Source organism: Microtus pennsylvanicus, chromosome 17, assembly GCF_037038515.1.
Source record: "Microtus pennsylvanicus isolate mMicPen1 chromosome 17, mMicPen1.hap1, whole genome shotgun sequence".
Taxonomy (NCBI): Eukaryota; Metazoa; Chordata; class Mammalia; order Rodentia; family Cricetidae; genus Microtus; species Microtus pennsylvanicus.
Genome location: NC_134595.1, coordinates 11,923,774 through 11,938,127, shown reverse-complemented (window position 1 = coordinate 11,938,127; position 14,354 = coordinate 11,923,774). Strand labels below are relative to the sequence as shown.

Here is a 14,354-nt window from a genome sequence, read left to right as displayed (position 1 = left end):
CATCTTAAGTGAATAACATTTCCACATCCCAATCTTGTTTTACAGGAGATTCTTTTAATAATATGATGGATAGGTAGTCCAGATTTTTTTTCTTGCATAAGTAAGGAATTTGACTTGAGAAAGAGGGTCATTATTACATAATAAATCATTGCAGAGCTAGGACTTGAAAGATGTTTTCTAACTCCCATTCCCACCAGGTATTTCGCTCACCTAGAATAGTTTTTGAAATTTTTGTCAATATGTTCAGGAAACAACCCATAACTCAGTTTATCCAAAAGGAAAAGGTTTGGTGGAGAAAAGCTGGAGTGGACTCTTTTTTTCCTGAATATCCCTTATTCCATTATCTTGTTCAGAATTCTGCCTGCTGGTCTGAAGATGCCGACACTTGCCAGCCTTCCCTTCTAAGTAGCGAAGGGAGAATAACTCTCCTCTCTCTCTCTCTCTCTCTCTCTCTCTCTCTCTCTCTCTCTCTCTCTCTCTCTCTCTCTCTCTCTCCCCGTCCCTCTCTCCCTCCCCCTCCCTCCCTCCCTTCCTCCCCCCCCTCTGTGTGTGTGTGTGTGTGAGAGAGAGACAGACAGACAGACAGAGACACAGAGAGTAGGCCAGAGGTCTACACTGGGTATCTTCCTCAATCATGCTTGACATTTTTTTAAAAAGCGGTATCTGTGTTTGAACCTGAAGGCGAATTGGCTTATGAGCAAGCTTCAAACTTGAGGGATCCTCCTGTCCCCCAGCAGCACCAGGGTTGCAGGCATGAGTCAGTGCACCTGGCTTTGACATGGGTGCTGAGGATTGAACTCGCGTCCTCATTCTTTCACGGCAAGCACTTTACTGAGTAAGCCATCTCTCCAGGCAGTCTTCCAAGCTCATAGCAAACACTTTCGTTATTTCCATCACCACCAAGAATACTGAGGTACATTTAGTGACCTTCCTGTGCCGGCCTGAGGATAAATTCATTAGGAGTCCCTGGAATGAAGCCTTGATACCTGTAAGGCAGGATTCTTTCCTAGAGGAAGAAACCATCCACATTCCCAACATATTTATTTATTTGTATTTTACTTTATGGATGCTGTAAACTGTGTCACATTTCTGTAGTTCCTTGACATCCTAGGCCATTTAGGTCAAAGTCTGCGGCACATTGGCCAGCACGTGACCTCCAGCTTCACTATGCAGGAGAGGGGGGAGGGGGAAGGGGGGGCTTTGCTTTCTGACCCTGGCTTGCACTTCTGATTTCCTCATGACTTTATTGCCTTTCCTCATTGTGGAGTGTTTACCTTTAGAGCCTTGTCACATTCTTCCAGAATAACACCCCCCCCCCCATCTTTAAGCAATGTCTCGGGTGGGTTTTATTGAGGGACTGCCGGACAGCAATGCCCGTATCTGAAATGCTTCCTGACTCACCAAAGTGAAGCTACATTAGTGGGGTGTCAACTCACAGGCGAGTTTTAAAGACTGAGGTAAAACCAAGTGGAAAGGTGTTCCCAATTGCAGGTGCTTTTCAGCAAGCATGCAAGAGATCACAGACTAAGTCCCTCCCCTCCCTGAGGAATATTTACTTGTAGGACATCATTCAGTACCTCCTTTTTTTTAAAAAAAAAAAAGGAGGGAAAGAAGGGGGGGGGAAGTCCTGTGTACACTCATCTATAAGTATGAAATAAACTAAAGTTGCTTATCCAGGGTTGTGTGTGTGTCTTTGTATTTGTCTGCTAAACTTTTTAAAGTCTTTAATATGCAAATATATTCTGTTTTTCCCAGAACAGGAGCAGGAGTTTAGTTTCTTAAACTCTTTGGGCCCAAGAGCCTGGATTATGAAAATCTCTGATGCGCCTCCACTCCCCACTCCCCTAAACTCTACATCACATCTGAGATCAGAGTAGCAGAGGGGCCTTAAAATCCTCCCAGTTCAGGCAGGCGCAGGCCCTGTGCTTCAGCTGCTTGGAGCCCCGGGCGCACCACAATGCAGATAACCATTCATGCAGCATTTTGCTCACTCGTCAGAGTAGATGCCCTGGGTCCTTTGAAAGCACGCCCTCTCCAGCGTGCCCCCTCTTTTGATGAGGTCAGATGGGGTTGCTTGTTGAAGGAGTGGCAGGGCTGTGTTCTGGCCGCCCTGGCTCCCGCATGGCTAGCTTTATCTGAAATAATTACACGGAAACTGTATTCATTTAAACATTGCCTGGCCCATGTCTATTAATGTGTGTAGCACCGAGGTGCGCTTACCGGGAAGATTTTAGCCTACGTCCATCCTGGGTCAGAGCTTCATTTCATCTGCCCCAGAGAGCAGAGCTATGGAGTCTGAGCTCACTTCCTCTTCCTCCCAGCATTCTGTTCTGTTTACTCCACCCACCTATGTTTTAACCTATGAGGCCAAGCAGTTTCTTTATTAATTAACCAATGACCTTCCTCCATCAGTTGCTAGATCTGTAGAGAGGGACAGAGACTCCATACAGCTGTGTATGAGAGACAGAGACCGATGGTCATCCAGCCTAATTCAGCCCCTCCCATAGGCCAATAGAAGGTTCCTAACTTAGTAGGCCCAAGAGAATCGAGGTACTAAATTATAGGGAGAGGATATCTCACCAGGAAGGAAGGGAGAATCTAGGCTTCATTTTTTTCTTAAAACTCTAATTTAGCTATAGAGAGGACAAATAGTTACTTAAGATTGTTTACAGATGGTGAGAGAGGCAGAGAGATTTTTTTTTCCCACCAGAAAATGAAACTGAACTTTTGCTACCAAAAAAGAAGTTTCAGAAAAGCAACCCTGTTAGTTACTGTTGCGCTTGTCTAGAAGATCCACAGAGCCTCTAAGATAAGGCATGGACCTCAACATGTTTGCCCAGTGGGAATATTTTCAACAGTGTGGCTGATATTCTTATTTTTAAATTTTCCCTTTTACAACCCGCATGGGAGTTTCTTCTGCCATGTACCTGTTTCTGTTGTCTCCTAAGCTCAAATGAAGAATTTTTTAAAAATTCAAATAGGTCAGGGCATGGATGTGGGAACTCCCCACCTTCTTTAGGGAAAAGGGAGGCATATTCTGTTATGGACACTCAGTGAAGTGGGATTCTGGAGCCTTCTGGGCATCAACTCAACTGTACACAAGAGCCAGAGGAGCAATAAGGTGCCAAGTCCAGACGGCATTCCTAAAACATATCATGTTCCTTTAAGAACCAATGAATAAAAGTCAAAATTGTAAAGATGCAGCAATCTTTTCCTATTTGACCTTGTTTATATCCAGTTCCAAAATTATCTTCAAGGGCAGTTTTGCACCTTCTGATTCTGTCTTCCTGTCTCTATAACTGGTAGCAACTTTGAGGGATGTTGGTGTTTGTTAACCATCCTAGCACTAGCCCAGATAGTCCAAAGTCTATTCTTATTCTTAGTGGTGGCAACCAGTGAGTTATGCAGATGCTAATTTAGCATCTGTTTTGAGTGCTAAATACTAAATTCAAGGTCTTACACGTTCTAAACAGATACTCTCCAACTGAACTGTAGTGTATCGGTTGACAACCAGTTGAACATGGGATGTCGTTGCCCACTTCTTTAAGAATTGAACATCACACCTACCTCTCACTGTCAGCTGTAATATATGCCTTGTTAATGAATTTGAACTTAGAAAACCATCCACATTATGGAGCAAGACTTGCCTGGGGCAATTAGGCAGAATGTGTCATGGTACCACACCCACTGAGCACGCACTAATTGAAACACTACGCCAGTTGATACAAGTATATATTATGAATTACTAGGTAGAAAGAAGCATTATGCAATACTCTTAAGCATTCATTGGCTCGGGGCACAGAGATGGAAGACTGGGTTAAACAACAAACCCACAGTCACTGAGTGGTTAAAAAAAAAGTGGTGTAATAGCAGCCGGCTAAGCAAAGTAGCTCACTGCCTGCTCCAGTGTTCATAATGTCTTTCATAAGCTTTGTCTAATTGATCTTCCTGTGTGCTGTGAGGCAGCACAGCCCATTATCCTTAATTTTATAGATGTGGAAATAGGTTTAGAAAGGTTAATCTACTGCCCTCCCCTATTCAGGAACTCAACAGCAAAATCCACAAATGTACCTGTTCTTCCAAATTCTCAAATTCTCAGAATGTTCACTCCGAGATTCTAAAGTGCAGTTGAACAAAATATTTTCATTATCAATATTCTACAGTTGCCTTCTGACGCGTTGCTGTTCATCCGAATGTAACCTTGCTTGAGCTGCCAAATGAATGTCAGACCTGTCCAGCCTGTCCTTTAGGATTGTCATGCGGCTCATGAGACATGAGATATGCTACATTCCTTTAGTAGTTATGATATTGTCTGAGCTAACTTTCTGAGCTATGATAAAGCTGTGGACAGAGCAGCTGGGGAGGGGAGGATTCATTTGGCCTACATGTCCTGTGTACAGTTCTCCACTGAGGGAAGACAAAGCAGGAACTCAGTCAAGCAGGACAAAAGCTGAAGCAGAGGTCATGGAGGAGTGCTGCTTACTGACTTGCTCCTCTGGCTTACTGGGTTTGCTTTCTTATCCTGGCCGGGACCACCTGCCGAGGAATGGCACCACCCATAGTGAGCTGGCCTTGCCCACATCAATCATTGACCAAGAAAATATCTCATAAGCCAGTTGGATTGAGGCACGTTCTTAACTGAGGGTCCTCCCCCGCCCCCCACCCCCAGATAACTCTATCTTGGGTCAGGTTGACCAACAAGCACACAAGCTAAAATGAGAAGAACAAAAATGATCAGAATAGGAGATTTTTTTTAAGACAAAACTCTTTTGTGTCTATTTTTAAAATATATGTTTCTTATATTTAATTTTTCTGGCAATTCAGGGAAATAAAGACTTCTAGATGCATTTTATTTAATAAACATTATGATATTTAAAATGAGGCAAGTCCACACCCAGTTTCTCATCCCTTTATCAACCCTCTGTCTCCTGTTTTCATAATACCTTTTTTATTTTAAAATGTATTTTTTTAAATATAAGGATGAAACTTTCTTAATCCCTTATCTGGTGCCATACACAAAGTATTTTAGTAATATTCTCTGAGTAGAAGATGGATGACCGCACGGTGTGGGGGGGGTTGGTATTACAGATGTCAGGTATTAGCTAGATTTTCGGAAGCACCGATACTTATGTGAATAAACATCTTTGGTTATTATGAATAACTGAGTCTACCCATTTTTATGACCTGAGACTACAATGCAATACTATGTAATGAAGGTGCCACATCTGTTGTGTTGACGTCAACCCTGGGGAAAAAGCTGACACTTTGGTGTAGCAGTCACAGGAAGGTCGGTGTTACATGCAGCATTCCTGTGACCTTGGGACTTGTAGCCAATTATTAATTCAAATATGTGTCATTGTCGATTGCAAATTGTTGAGCATCATGCTAAGGAATTTCTTTCTTTCAACTGACTTATTATTTATCCAGTCTTAAAAAACTGCACTTTTTGCTGATTTTTTTCTATTTGAGTGCTTGAAGTCCTATCAGGTATTCTCCTAGGTTGTCATACAGTGCCGCATTGGTGCTGAAGCCCCTTTTCAGAGGGTCTGGGATAAAGAAGAGCAAATGCAATCATCTTAACCAGCAGGAGGCCAGCAGACCTTGTGGTCGGGTACAACTTGGTGGGAGGTTCCCATGAAGGAAAGCAGGGGCAGTCCTCCGGGTCTCTCGGATGTCATTGAAATGACTTGAAAAGACAGCCTTATATCCTCCACAGTTCAAATATGTAGTTAAGAACAAAATTTGCTTGAAAACTACTACAGTAAAATTTTACTTTAATAAATTGTTACAAAAATACTTTCGAGAACCTGTATTGCTTTATTTATATTTGAGTATTTAATTGCTTGCAGATGATGCTTTTGGATCTGCTTGTCGTATTTACTCTTGTCCTAGAGTTGCTTAACAAACAGAACCACCATGTGTGTGATCCAAAGGCCTTCTACTTATTCTGACAATAGGACCCTCTGTCCAAAAACTTAAGGAAAATGTAACACCCTTAATGAGCAACTCATTATGTTTCTAGGTCAAATTTTTCTAAGACATAATGCATCTCTTCATCAGAATAAAGATTAATTTCTTTTCACCTGGAAGTATAAAACTACCATGTTGGTTGGGTTATGACCTATTTTGAAACAAACACAATGGAAGTTTGTGGATTCTGTCATTATTATAATATCTATAAATGTCACCAAACCAGCTTTCCAAATGCCTCCTGGCCTAATTGTGTCATGTGGAGAACACTTTATTACAATAAAGACTGACATTTCTGTTTTCGACAATATAATAAACAGAAAAGAGTGGTTTCTAGGCAGTGCCAGTGAGCAACATGATCCTGAATTTACTATGAAAGTAATGGAAGTAGACAAAAAAAAAAAAAAGAAAAAGAAAAATTCTAGGCCACAAAAGTAAGCAAAAAGATGAAGACGTGGAAGATGGCGAGAGAAACAGAGAAACAGAGTCATGGAAAGTGAAGAAGAAAAATTAGGAAACACAGGACAGGAGTATATGGAGGAAATCAAATGCAATAATGAAAGAAGAAAAGAGGAAATGAGTGGAAGAAATGAAGTGTGTGTGTAGAGAGAGAGAGAGAGAGAGAGAGAGAGAGAGAGAGAGAGAGAGAGAGAGAAGAGAGAAGAGAGGAAGAACTAGGAAGGCTCACCCTTCCATGGCACAGCAAACTATAATCCACAGGCCAATTCTAGCTAACTGCCTGTCTTTGTAAATTAAGGTTTTGTGGAACACAAAGAAACTCACTGAGCTACAGAATGTCTGTAGCTTCTTTCAAAATAGAAGTTACAGAATGAAGTAATTGTGATGGTGTGGGCACAGTCTACAAAGCTAAAACATTTCTTATCTGACTTTTAAGTAAAGGACCACCATCTAAGCCTGTGTTGAGTGTGTGCCAGAACTACTTAAAGTGATTATGAGCATAGACTGCTGAACCCTGCCCCCAGAGATGCTGATTGACCCTAAGTAGAACTTTTGAGTTGGAAGTAGAACTTACGCCTTCCCTTGTCTTGTTGGTGGGAGTTGAACCCAGGGCATCCTATGTATGAGAAGCAGCTACCCTATCACTACACTGCATTCCTAATCTTGGAAATGTCCAGTTCTAACAAGGCCCCAGGTGATGCGGCTGAGACTGTGGTCCTTGATCTTCACATGATGGCTTACAAATGGTGTTCTGAAAGGAAAAGAAAACCTGATCTTTCCTTTCAGTAATCATGGATGTACGGAATGCTGACATCACTATACAAACACGTGCTCTTAAAAACTCTTAGACCTGAATCTTTGTGTAATTCCAGTTTTACTAAATTTGATTTAGGTTACATTCATTTCTAATGTTGTCCTATAGTTGGGTTTGATTCAACCCTCAAAGACAACTTTGAGCTGTGTTGAAGTTATCATAGGATTGTCAGGAGTGGACTTTATCTATCTTAAGGGAATAACCCTCCCACTTATGCTTGGTCACTGTCTTTGCCTGGTGCCCCCGGGAGACTGAGCCAATGGTGACTTGGCATTTTCATTACTGCCCTCCTCTCTCCACTTCTAGACTGAGTGAGGGACAGATTTACCCCCTCCTCACCACAACTTTTCTCCCAATGACAGGCTTAGGTGTTCCTCTGAGTGTGGAATCTTTGGGTGCCCTGATAGCAAGGGTTTTATCCAGCCTGATATCTTGACTCTGAGATCTGAGTTTACCTGCCAGTTTGCTCCAGTTTGGTTTTCTTAGTCACGGCCTTCCGCTGTTTGTTTCCTTCAACCTGAGCTCTGGTTGAGGACAGGGTCATTAAACTTTATTCTAACTATGCATGCAGTTTAGAAGCTCTGGGAAAGATAGGGAGCTATTTCTCTATTTCCTTTACCGTGACATTTAGGGATATAAAAGGAAACATTATTTTAAAATCTGAACACCACAGAGACACCTTTAGAGTAGAATAAGTTCAAGTTAAAATTAGCCGCTCTTCAGAACTCGTGGCTGTTTGTTGATGCCTGACTCTGAGGAGTTACTTCCTTGAACAGATAACAGAGACGGATGGAAGACAGGAAAATCCATTTTTCTTTTACAAGAAAGCAACAAGAGTTTAATCCCACTAGATTCTTATTTTCCAGCTTTAGGGAGGGTCCGTGTTCTGTGACAAGTTGGTATTTAAGGGAAAAGAAACCATGACCATGAAGTAGGGACAAGTGGCAGAGTGCATGTTGCCCAGCACAGGGCCAGGAGGGACCTGGGGGTGCTCTGTCCAGCAGCAGGGCGGCTCCTGAAGCAGACCCCCCACCTTGGTGAGTGCACAGACCTTACCTCAAAGACAAGGCCAAGCCTGTCTTGCAGGCAGCACACACCCAGTGAGCACTCGGGCAAAACGGAACCCATTCTTCTTTCGCATGGTTCCTTTGTGCTACAGCTTAAATGTCACTTACCAAAAGTCTAGGCACAGGGTTGTCATCTCTACTTTTGATTTTCTGGGAGCTCGTTTTTGAAGAAATCTTGCAGTGAGTTTTCCTGTAAAGTAGGTCCATCCTTTTTAACTGAAGACTGTTGTGAGGTTAAACTCTTTCTAACTCTTCTCAAGCAAATTTGCAAGTTAAAGTCAGGAAAGGTAAAACCAGATGCACAGCACCCTTCTTCCCACGACTTCTTCCCCCTTTCCCCTCTTCAGGTTATAGAATGGCCCTTGTATACTTCTGCTGATCTTAGCACCGCCCTTCTCAACCATTCTTCCATACTGACAAATGGTACCGAGCGACAGGGCCTGCTGGTCCTGTTTCTACTACCATTCATTTGCTTCCTCTCTGCTTCTTTTGCAAAATTTATTATATGTTATGTGTATAGGTGTTATGTCTGCATGTGTATGTCTGTGTGCCACATGTGTGCAGTGCCAAGAGAGGCTAAAAGAGGGCAGTGAATCCCATGTAACTGGAGTTACAGATACTTGAGAATCCTTCTGTGGGTGTTGAGAATTGCTCCCAGGTCCTCTGGAAGAGCAGCTAGCAACCACTGAGCCATCTCTCCAGTCCCTAATGTACTTTTCAAATCAGTGTTTGTGTGTGCTTGAGATGGAACGGGACCATGCCCATCGGCAGAATCAACTGAATCTGGAAGAGCAGCTATATCTGGGATCTATGTAAGAAGGGAGACAACCATTAACAATGAACTTGCACTGTAGATGTGTGAAGGTCTTGCCTGAAGTTCACCCAGGCAAAGTTCCCTGTAGCTGATCCCCTGAGGAAGACTCAGGTGGGAATTGTTCATTCACTTGGGTTTAGTAGGAGGAATCTTTCTTGCATCAGCAGCTGGGCCTGCTTACATGGTGCTCGTGGGCAGTTGGGTGAGCTCAAGTGCTCTGGAACCTCTTCCAGGTTTCAATTCTTCCAAAACTCCTGCTATTAGTTTTGAAAACTATTGGTGTTTGTTTCTTCATCATTTATCTTCATGTACTATGATAAATAATTATCAACGGAGTTCATTAGAAATAATAGAAATGTATTACTTTACAGTCTGGAGATCAGAAATCCAGAACTGGGGCAGGAGAGATGGCTCAGAGGCTAAGAGCACTGGTTGCTCTTCCAGAGGTCCTGAGTTCAATTCCCAGCAACCACATGATGACTCATACCTATTGGTAATGAGATCTGGTGCCCTCTTCTGGCATGCAGGTAGAGCACTGTATACATAATAAATAAATAAATCTTTTTTAAAAAAAAAGAAAAGAAAGGATAGAGAAAAAATCCAGAACTGAATTTCAGTGTTCTTAAGATAAACGTGACATAAAACCTTTCTCAAATAGCTAGCAAATTTAGTAAATTAATTAGAAAATCTCCCACATGGAAAAAATGCAACTATTATAACAAGATTCTTCCTGCTCAAGAAGATAAGGAATAACTATCTACCCCATAAGTGTACACTACAGATGGATTTGCTCCCAAATAATGTGTTAAAGAAAAAGGAAAAACCATACTTCAAGGGAGAAATCCAGCAAATGCTACCTCTGACAGATGACAGATTAAAATCAGCAGTGAATTTTCATCCCGATAGTATTTCCTCTTGATATTGTAGAAAAAAAGTGTCTCTGGTCTTTCCAAGAACACTCCCAAGTCTTCTTGTCATTGTTTCAAGAAGTTTAGTGTGCAATGTAACACTCTGAATGAAATACGAAACAGAAAATAAAGAAGTACAAAATACAAATAAATCATAATGTTTGGTTAATGATGATGGATAAAAAAAAAAGATAAACGTGTGAGCAGGCCTTCATGTCCCTCAGACTGTCTGTGGGAGAATTGGCTTTCTGGCCTTTTCTAACTTCTATAGACAGCTCACCCCTGGAATCTTCATCTGCCAGGTCAACAATACAGCTTTTCCAAAAAAAAAAAAATCTCTTTTTTCCCCCTTCTTCCTTTTCTTCTGGGAAGCTTTTTTCATTCCCCGTTGTGTTGTTTCCAGTTCTTTTTTCTTTCTTGTCAGTGTTCAGGTCATTAAATCACATGTGGGCACATGCCTTCCTCTGCTCTCATATAAATGCCTGTCCATGGTGAGCTCACCACGAAGCTCCTTTCTTTCTCTTTAAAATGAAAATAAACTTTCTCTGACACTCCCTTTGAACAGATTCATGAGGAAATTAAGGTTTTGTTTTCCAGTCTCCAGTTTGGAGTTTCCCTTATAGTTATAAAACCTGTCTTTTTTTTGAAGGTCGTGGTCTCCTGTCTTCTCCCACAGAAAGAATCTAGGTTTTACTATCAAGCCTACCTGTAAAGGACTTGTGTTCTACAGCTGGCCAGCTGCCTTGGCAGCCAGCACATTTTATGAAGCTCTTGTTAAAATCAACTCTTCACCGCTGTAGCTCATGGCTGACTTGAAGCAGGATCAAGTCACTTACTTATGCTTTTATTACTTTACATAGAATTAGGTTTCATGGTGAAATTCTTCAAAAAGATTTATGTTTTTATTACTTTTCTTCCCTGACTTCTTCTCTTGCCCTCCTGCCCCCCAATACATTGCTTCTTTCAAGATGCGCACGCCCTTTGGTCCACCCTCTAGACAAACTTGGTTCCTTCTCATGGTCTCCTATCTAATTTCGTGGTCATTACATGTTAGTATAACCTCTCATTTATACACATTCAAAGTTAGAATCCACATATAAAATATAACCTGAAGCTTGTCCTTTTGAGACAGGGCGATGTCTCTTCACGTAAAGCTTTCTAGTTCCATCCGCAACTTTCATTTTTATTAACAGCTGAATAAAATCCCTTTGAGTATAAACCGCATTTCCCTCACTCACTCTTCTGTGGGCGGGCAGCTAGGCTGGTCACGTGGTGTTGCTTTTACAAATAGTGCAACAGCAAACGCGGAAGCACAAGGGGCTCTGTGGTGGGGTCGGAGTCCTTGGGGAATTTGCCCAAGAGCGGCACAGCTGGGCACGATTGCAGTTCTGTCTTTAGTTTCTGGAGGACTCTCCTGCGGATTCCTACAGTGACTGCACTAGTCTACATCCAGCAGCCGCAGGAGAAGCTCTCTTCCCACACCCTCACCGGAACTTGCTACTCTCTGTTGTCTTGACAGTGGCCATTCTGATTTAGGCAAGAGAGGGTCACAAAGGGGGTTCAATCCGCATTCTTCGACGGCTAAAGGATATTGAATGCATTTTTATTTATATGAATGTATGAATATATATGAACATATCTATATTTGCTAGTCATTTTGGGGCTTTTTAAAGAACTATCTTTTCACTTCATTAGCCATGCGTTGATTGGGAATTTTATGTTTTCAGTGTTGAATTTTTGCAGTCCTTTACATTTCCTGTGTATTAACCCCCATCTGAGGGGTCACTTTTCTCCCATTCTGTAAGCTGTCTGTTAATAATTTTACTACCGAGTTTTTGAACAGGAGGAAAAGAACGTTATATATAATAATCAGAATGCCAAAATGAGAGGAGAATGAAGCGTTCCTTAGCATCTGCAAAGTTAGTGACATCTGATTCATTTGATCACAAAACTGGACTTTCGTGTCGTGGGAAAGCTGACATACAGTCAGAAAGAGGGAAGGAAATGCCCGTGAGACAGATAGCCCCAGTTTAAAAGGCCTTAACATTTTTGTCTGATCTGTCAAGTTTCTGATACATAAATGATTATGTATTTAAAGGGTCTTTTAATATTCTGTTTGTAATACTTTAAAGTATTTTATATTAAACTGCATTTTATAAATCTAGTTTTCTTATCTGTCTCTCTGGAATGAGTTACAAACTTTCCTTCTAGGAATTGGCGTGCTCAATGGTCGCTCAATCGTTTTATCATATACAGAATTGTTTCAAACCACTCTAGCAAGTTCTACTAAAGCTACCTTCCAGTATTATTTCAGGGGATCTGGAGTGGCTCAGTGGTTAAAAACACTTCCTGCTCTTCCAGAAGATCTGAGTTGGGTTTCTAGCACCCACCTTGGGTGACTCGTGACTGCCTGTAACTCCAGCTCCTGTCCCCCTCTTCTGGCTTCTGCAGGTCCCTCTATCCATATGCACATGCCCACACATGCAAGAATACATATACACACCATTAAAAATAATAGAGCAAATCTTTTTAAAAAAGTGTTTCTTTAGAATGAACTCTAGGTAGAAGAGCCCATGGGTCAACAAGCATTTTTAAGTCCTTTGATTCCTTTTAAGACATCTAGAAAAAAATCAAGTTAAATTAAAAAAAAAAAAAACCTCTCTAGGCCAGGGTCATTTGGTGAGGTGGGACTAGCGTCAAGGTCCCAGGCAGTCATACTGAAAAGCTAGTTTTACAAAATGAGCTCTTACTATTCTTCTTTCCCTTCCCAGGTATGTCATTTTTTTTTCTTTTTAATTTCAGGTTACCTTGCACCTCGAAACCTTCCAAGTGCTGGATTCTTCCCATTCCTACAAACCCTCCTCTGTGACACTGACTCTAAATGCAAAGACACACCCTATGGGCCGCGAGATCTGCTCCGCAGGAAGGGCATTGATGAGACGCTGTTTAAAGACAGGTACGGCACTCCTTAAGCAGGCTGACGGTTTCTGAAATAACGTCCTAAAAATGTGTGAAAGCTTGCTTCCTATGTTAGTGGACGTGAGGGCGAAAGAAGAAAGTGAGTATAAGTTAAGTCCCATTATTATGAAAAATTGAGCACAGTCTGTTTATTTTGAGTCAGTTAGTTACTCAAACTTCCCATTTTAAGATGAATGGCTGAGGAAGTTTTACTTTTCTGGCCTCACAGATTTTTCGTCCCTCCTTCCCTTGTCAGGGACACCTTGTCGTAAGACTCAATCACAGGCTATGTAAAATTAGAAAAGATTGTATTAAGAAATTTTTAATAGAGAAAAGAAACCCTGCCCCAAAATGAAGTAGATAATAGTAGGCGTTGATAGCAGGGCACTCATCGCCAGGAAGACCTAGACGTTTATCTTACCTGACGTGATTCTTCCCGTTATAGTGAAAACCAGGAAGAGCAAATGAGAAAGTTGAAGAACTAAAAGTGCAAAGGAATAATGTTGAAAGTACAGTAACTAAGCAATAACCTTTAAATGGGGTCAATTCATGTTCCATCTTATGATGTGAGAAGCGGGTGAAGAATGGAGATAAACAATAGAGACCGTTTACAGCATTATCATCTACAGCCTAAGCTTCTCTTCCTGGAAATCTAATCTTAAAGAGATGCCCAGGAGCCTACCTGTCAATAGAACTGCAAACAATATTGTAATTTTGAATCACTTGTTACAGATTAAAAAAATGTTCACTGGAGAAAAGATTAGAGATATTTGGGTCTCACTTGTGAGTATTAAATTCTTGGCATATAGCACAGAGCACAGTTTCTCCTTTAATGGTCACATGATTTGGGCTACACTATAAGACGGCTGATATTTTTAAAAAGATTAACCTTTTTAGCATAAACTGTAAATATGTCAAGAATTGTTATGAGGAACAATGTTAATGTGTAACATATAACATACACTTGTTGCTTTGGGTTGATAATTATCCCTGATTTTTTTGGTATAATATGTTGATCAGATTTGATGCTTAGAACAACTCTGTTATTCTCACTTGTTCATTAATTTATTCAACAAATAATGACACCAGTACTTCTCAGGCCAGATACCTTTCCAGGTGATGCAGAGGTAGAGAAGACAAAGCCCTTCTGCTCCTTGCATTCAATGTACAGAAGGAGAAGCAAATGGTGGACAATGAAAAAAAATGACTGGCATTAGCTTAATAATAAGTGTATCAGCAAGAACATGAAGTAGACAGTCCAAGCCTCACAACAGGTCCCCCACATTCAGTGGGCCTAATCTGGTTCACCCGCTATCATTCCAGAGTCGGTGGACTCTCAGCTGTTTCTGTGGGTATCACCATCA

The 14,354-nt window shown here is 41.3% G+C and overlaps 1 protein-coding gene across 1 annotated transcript in view; it reads left to right on the top strand.

The window, feature by feature from the left end:
• The window catches only part of Abca12 (ATP binding cassette subfamily A member 12), a 165,131-nt gene that overhangs the window by 41,819 nt on the left and 108,958 nt on the right, over nt 1-14,354 (top strand). Inside the window, exon 3 of the mRNA XM_075951808.1 lies at nt 12,835-12,988. Within this exon, the coding sequence (XP_075807923.1) occupies nt 12,835-12,988 (154 nt within the window). The remainder of the gene's footprint in view (nt 1-12,834; nt 12,989-14,354) is intronic.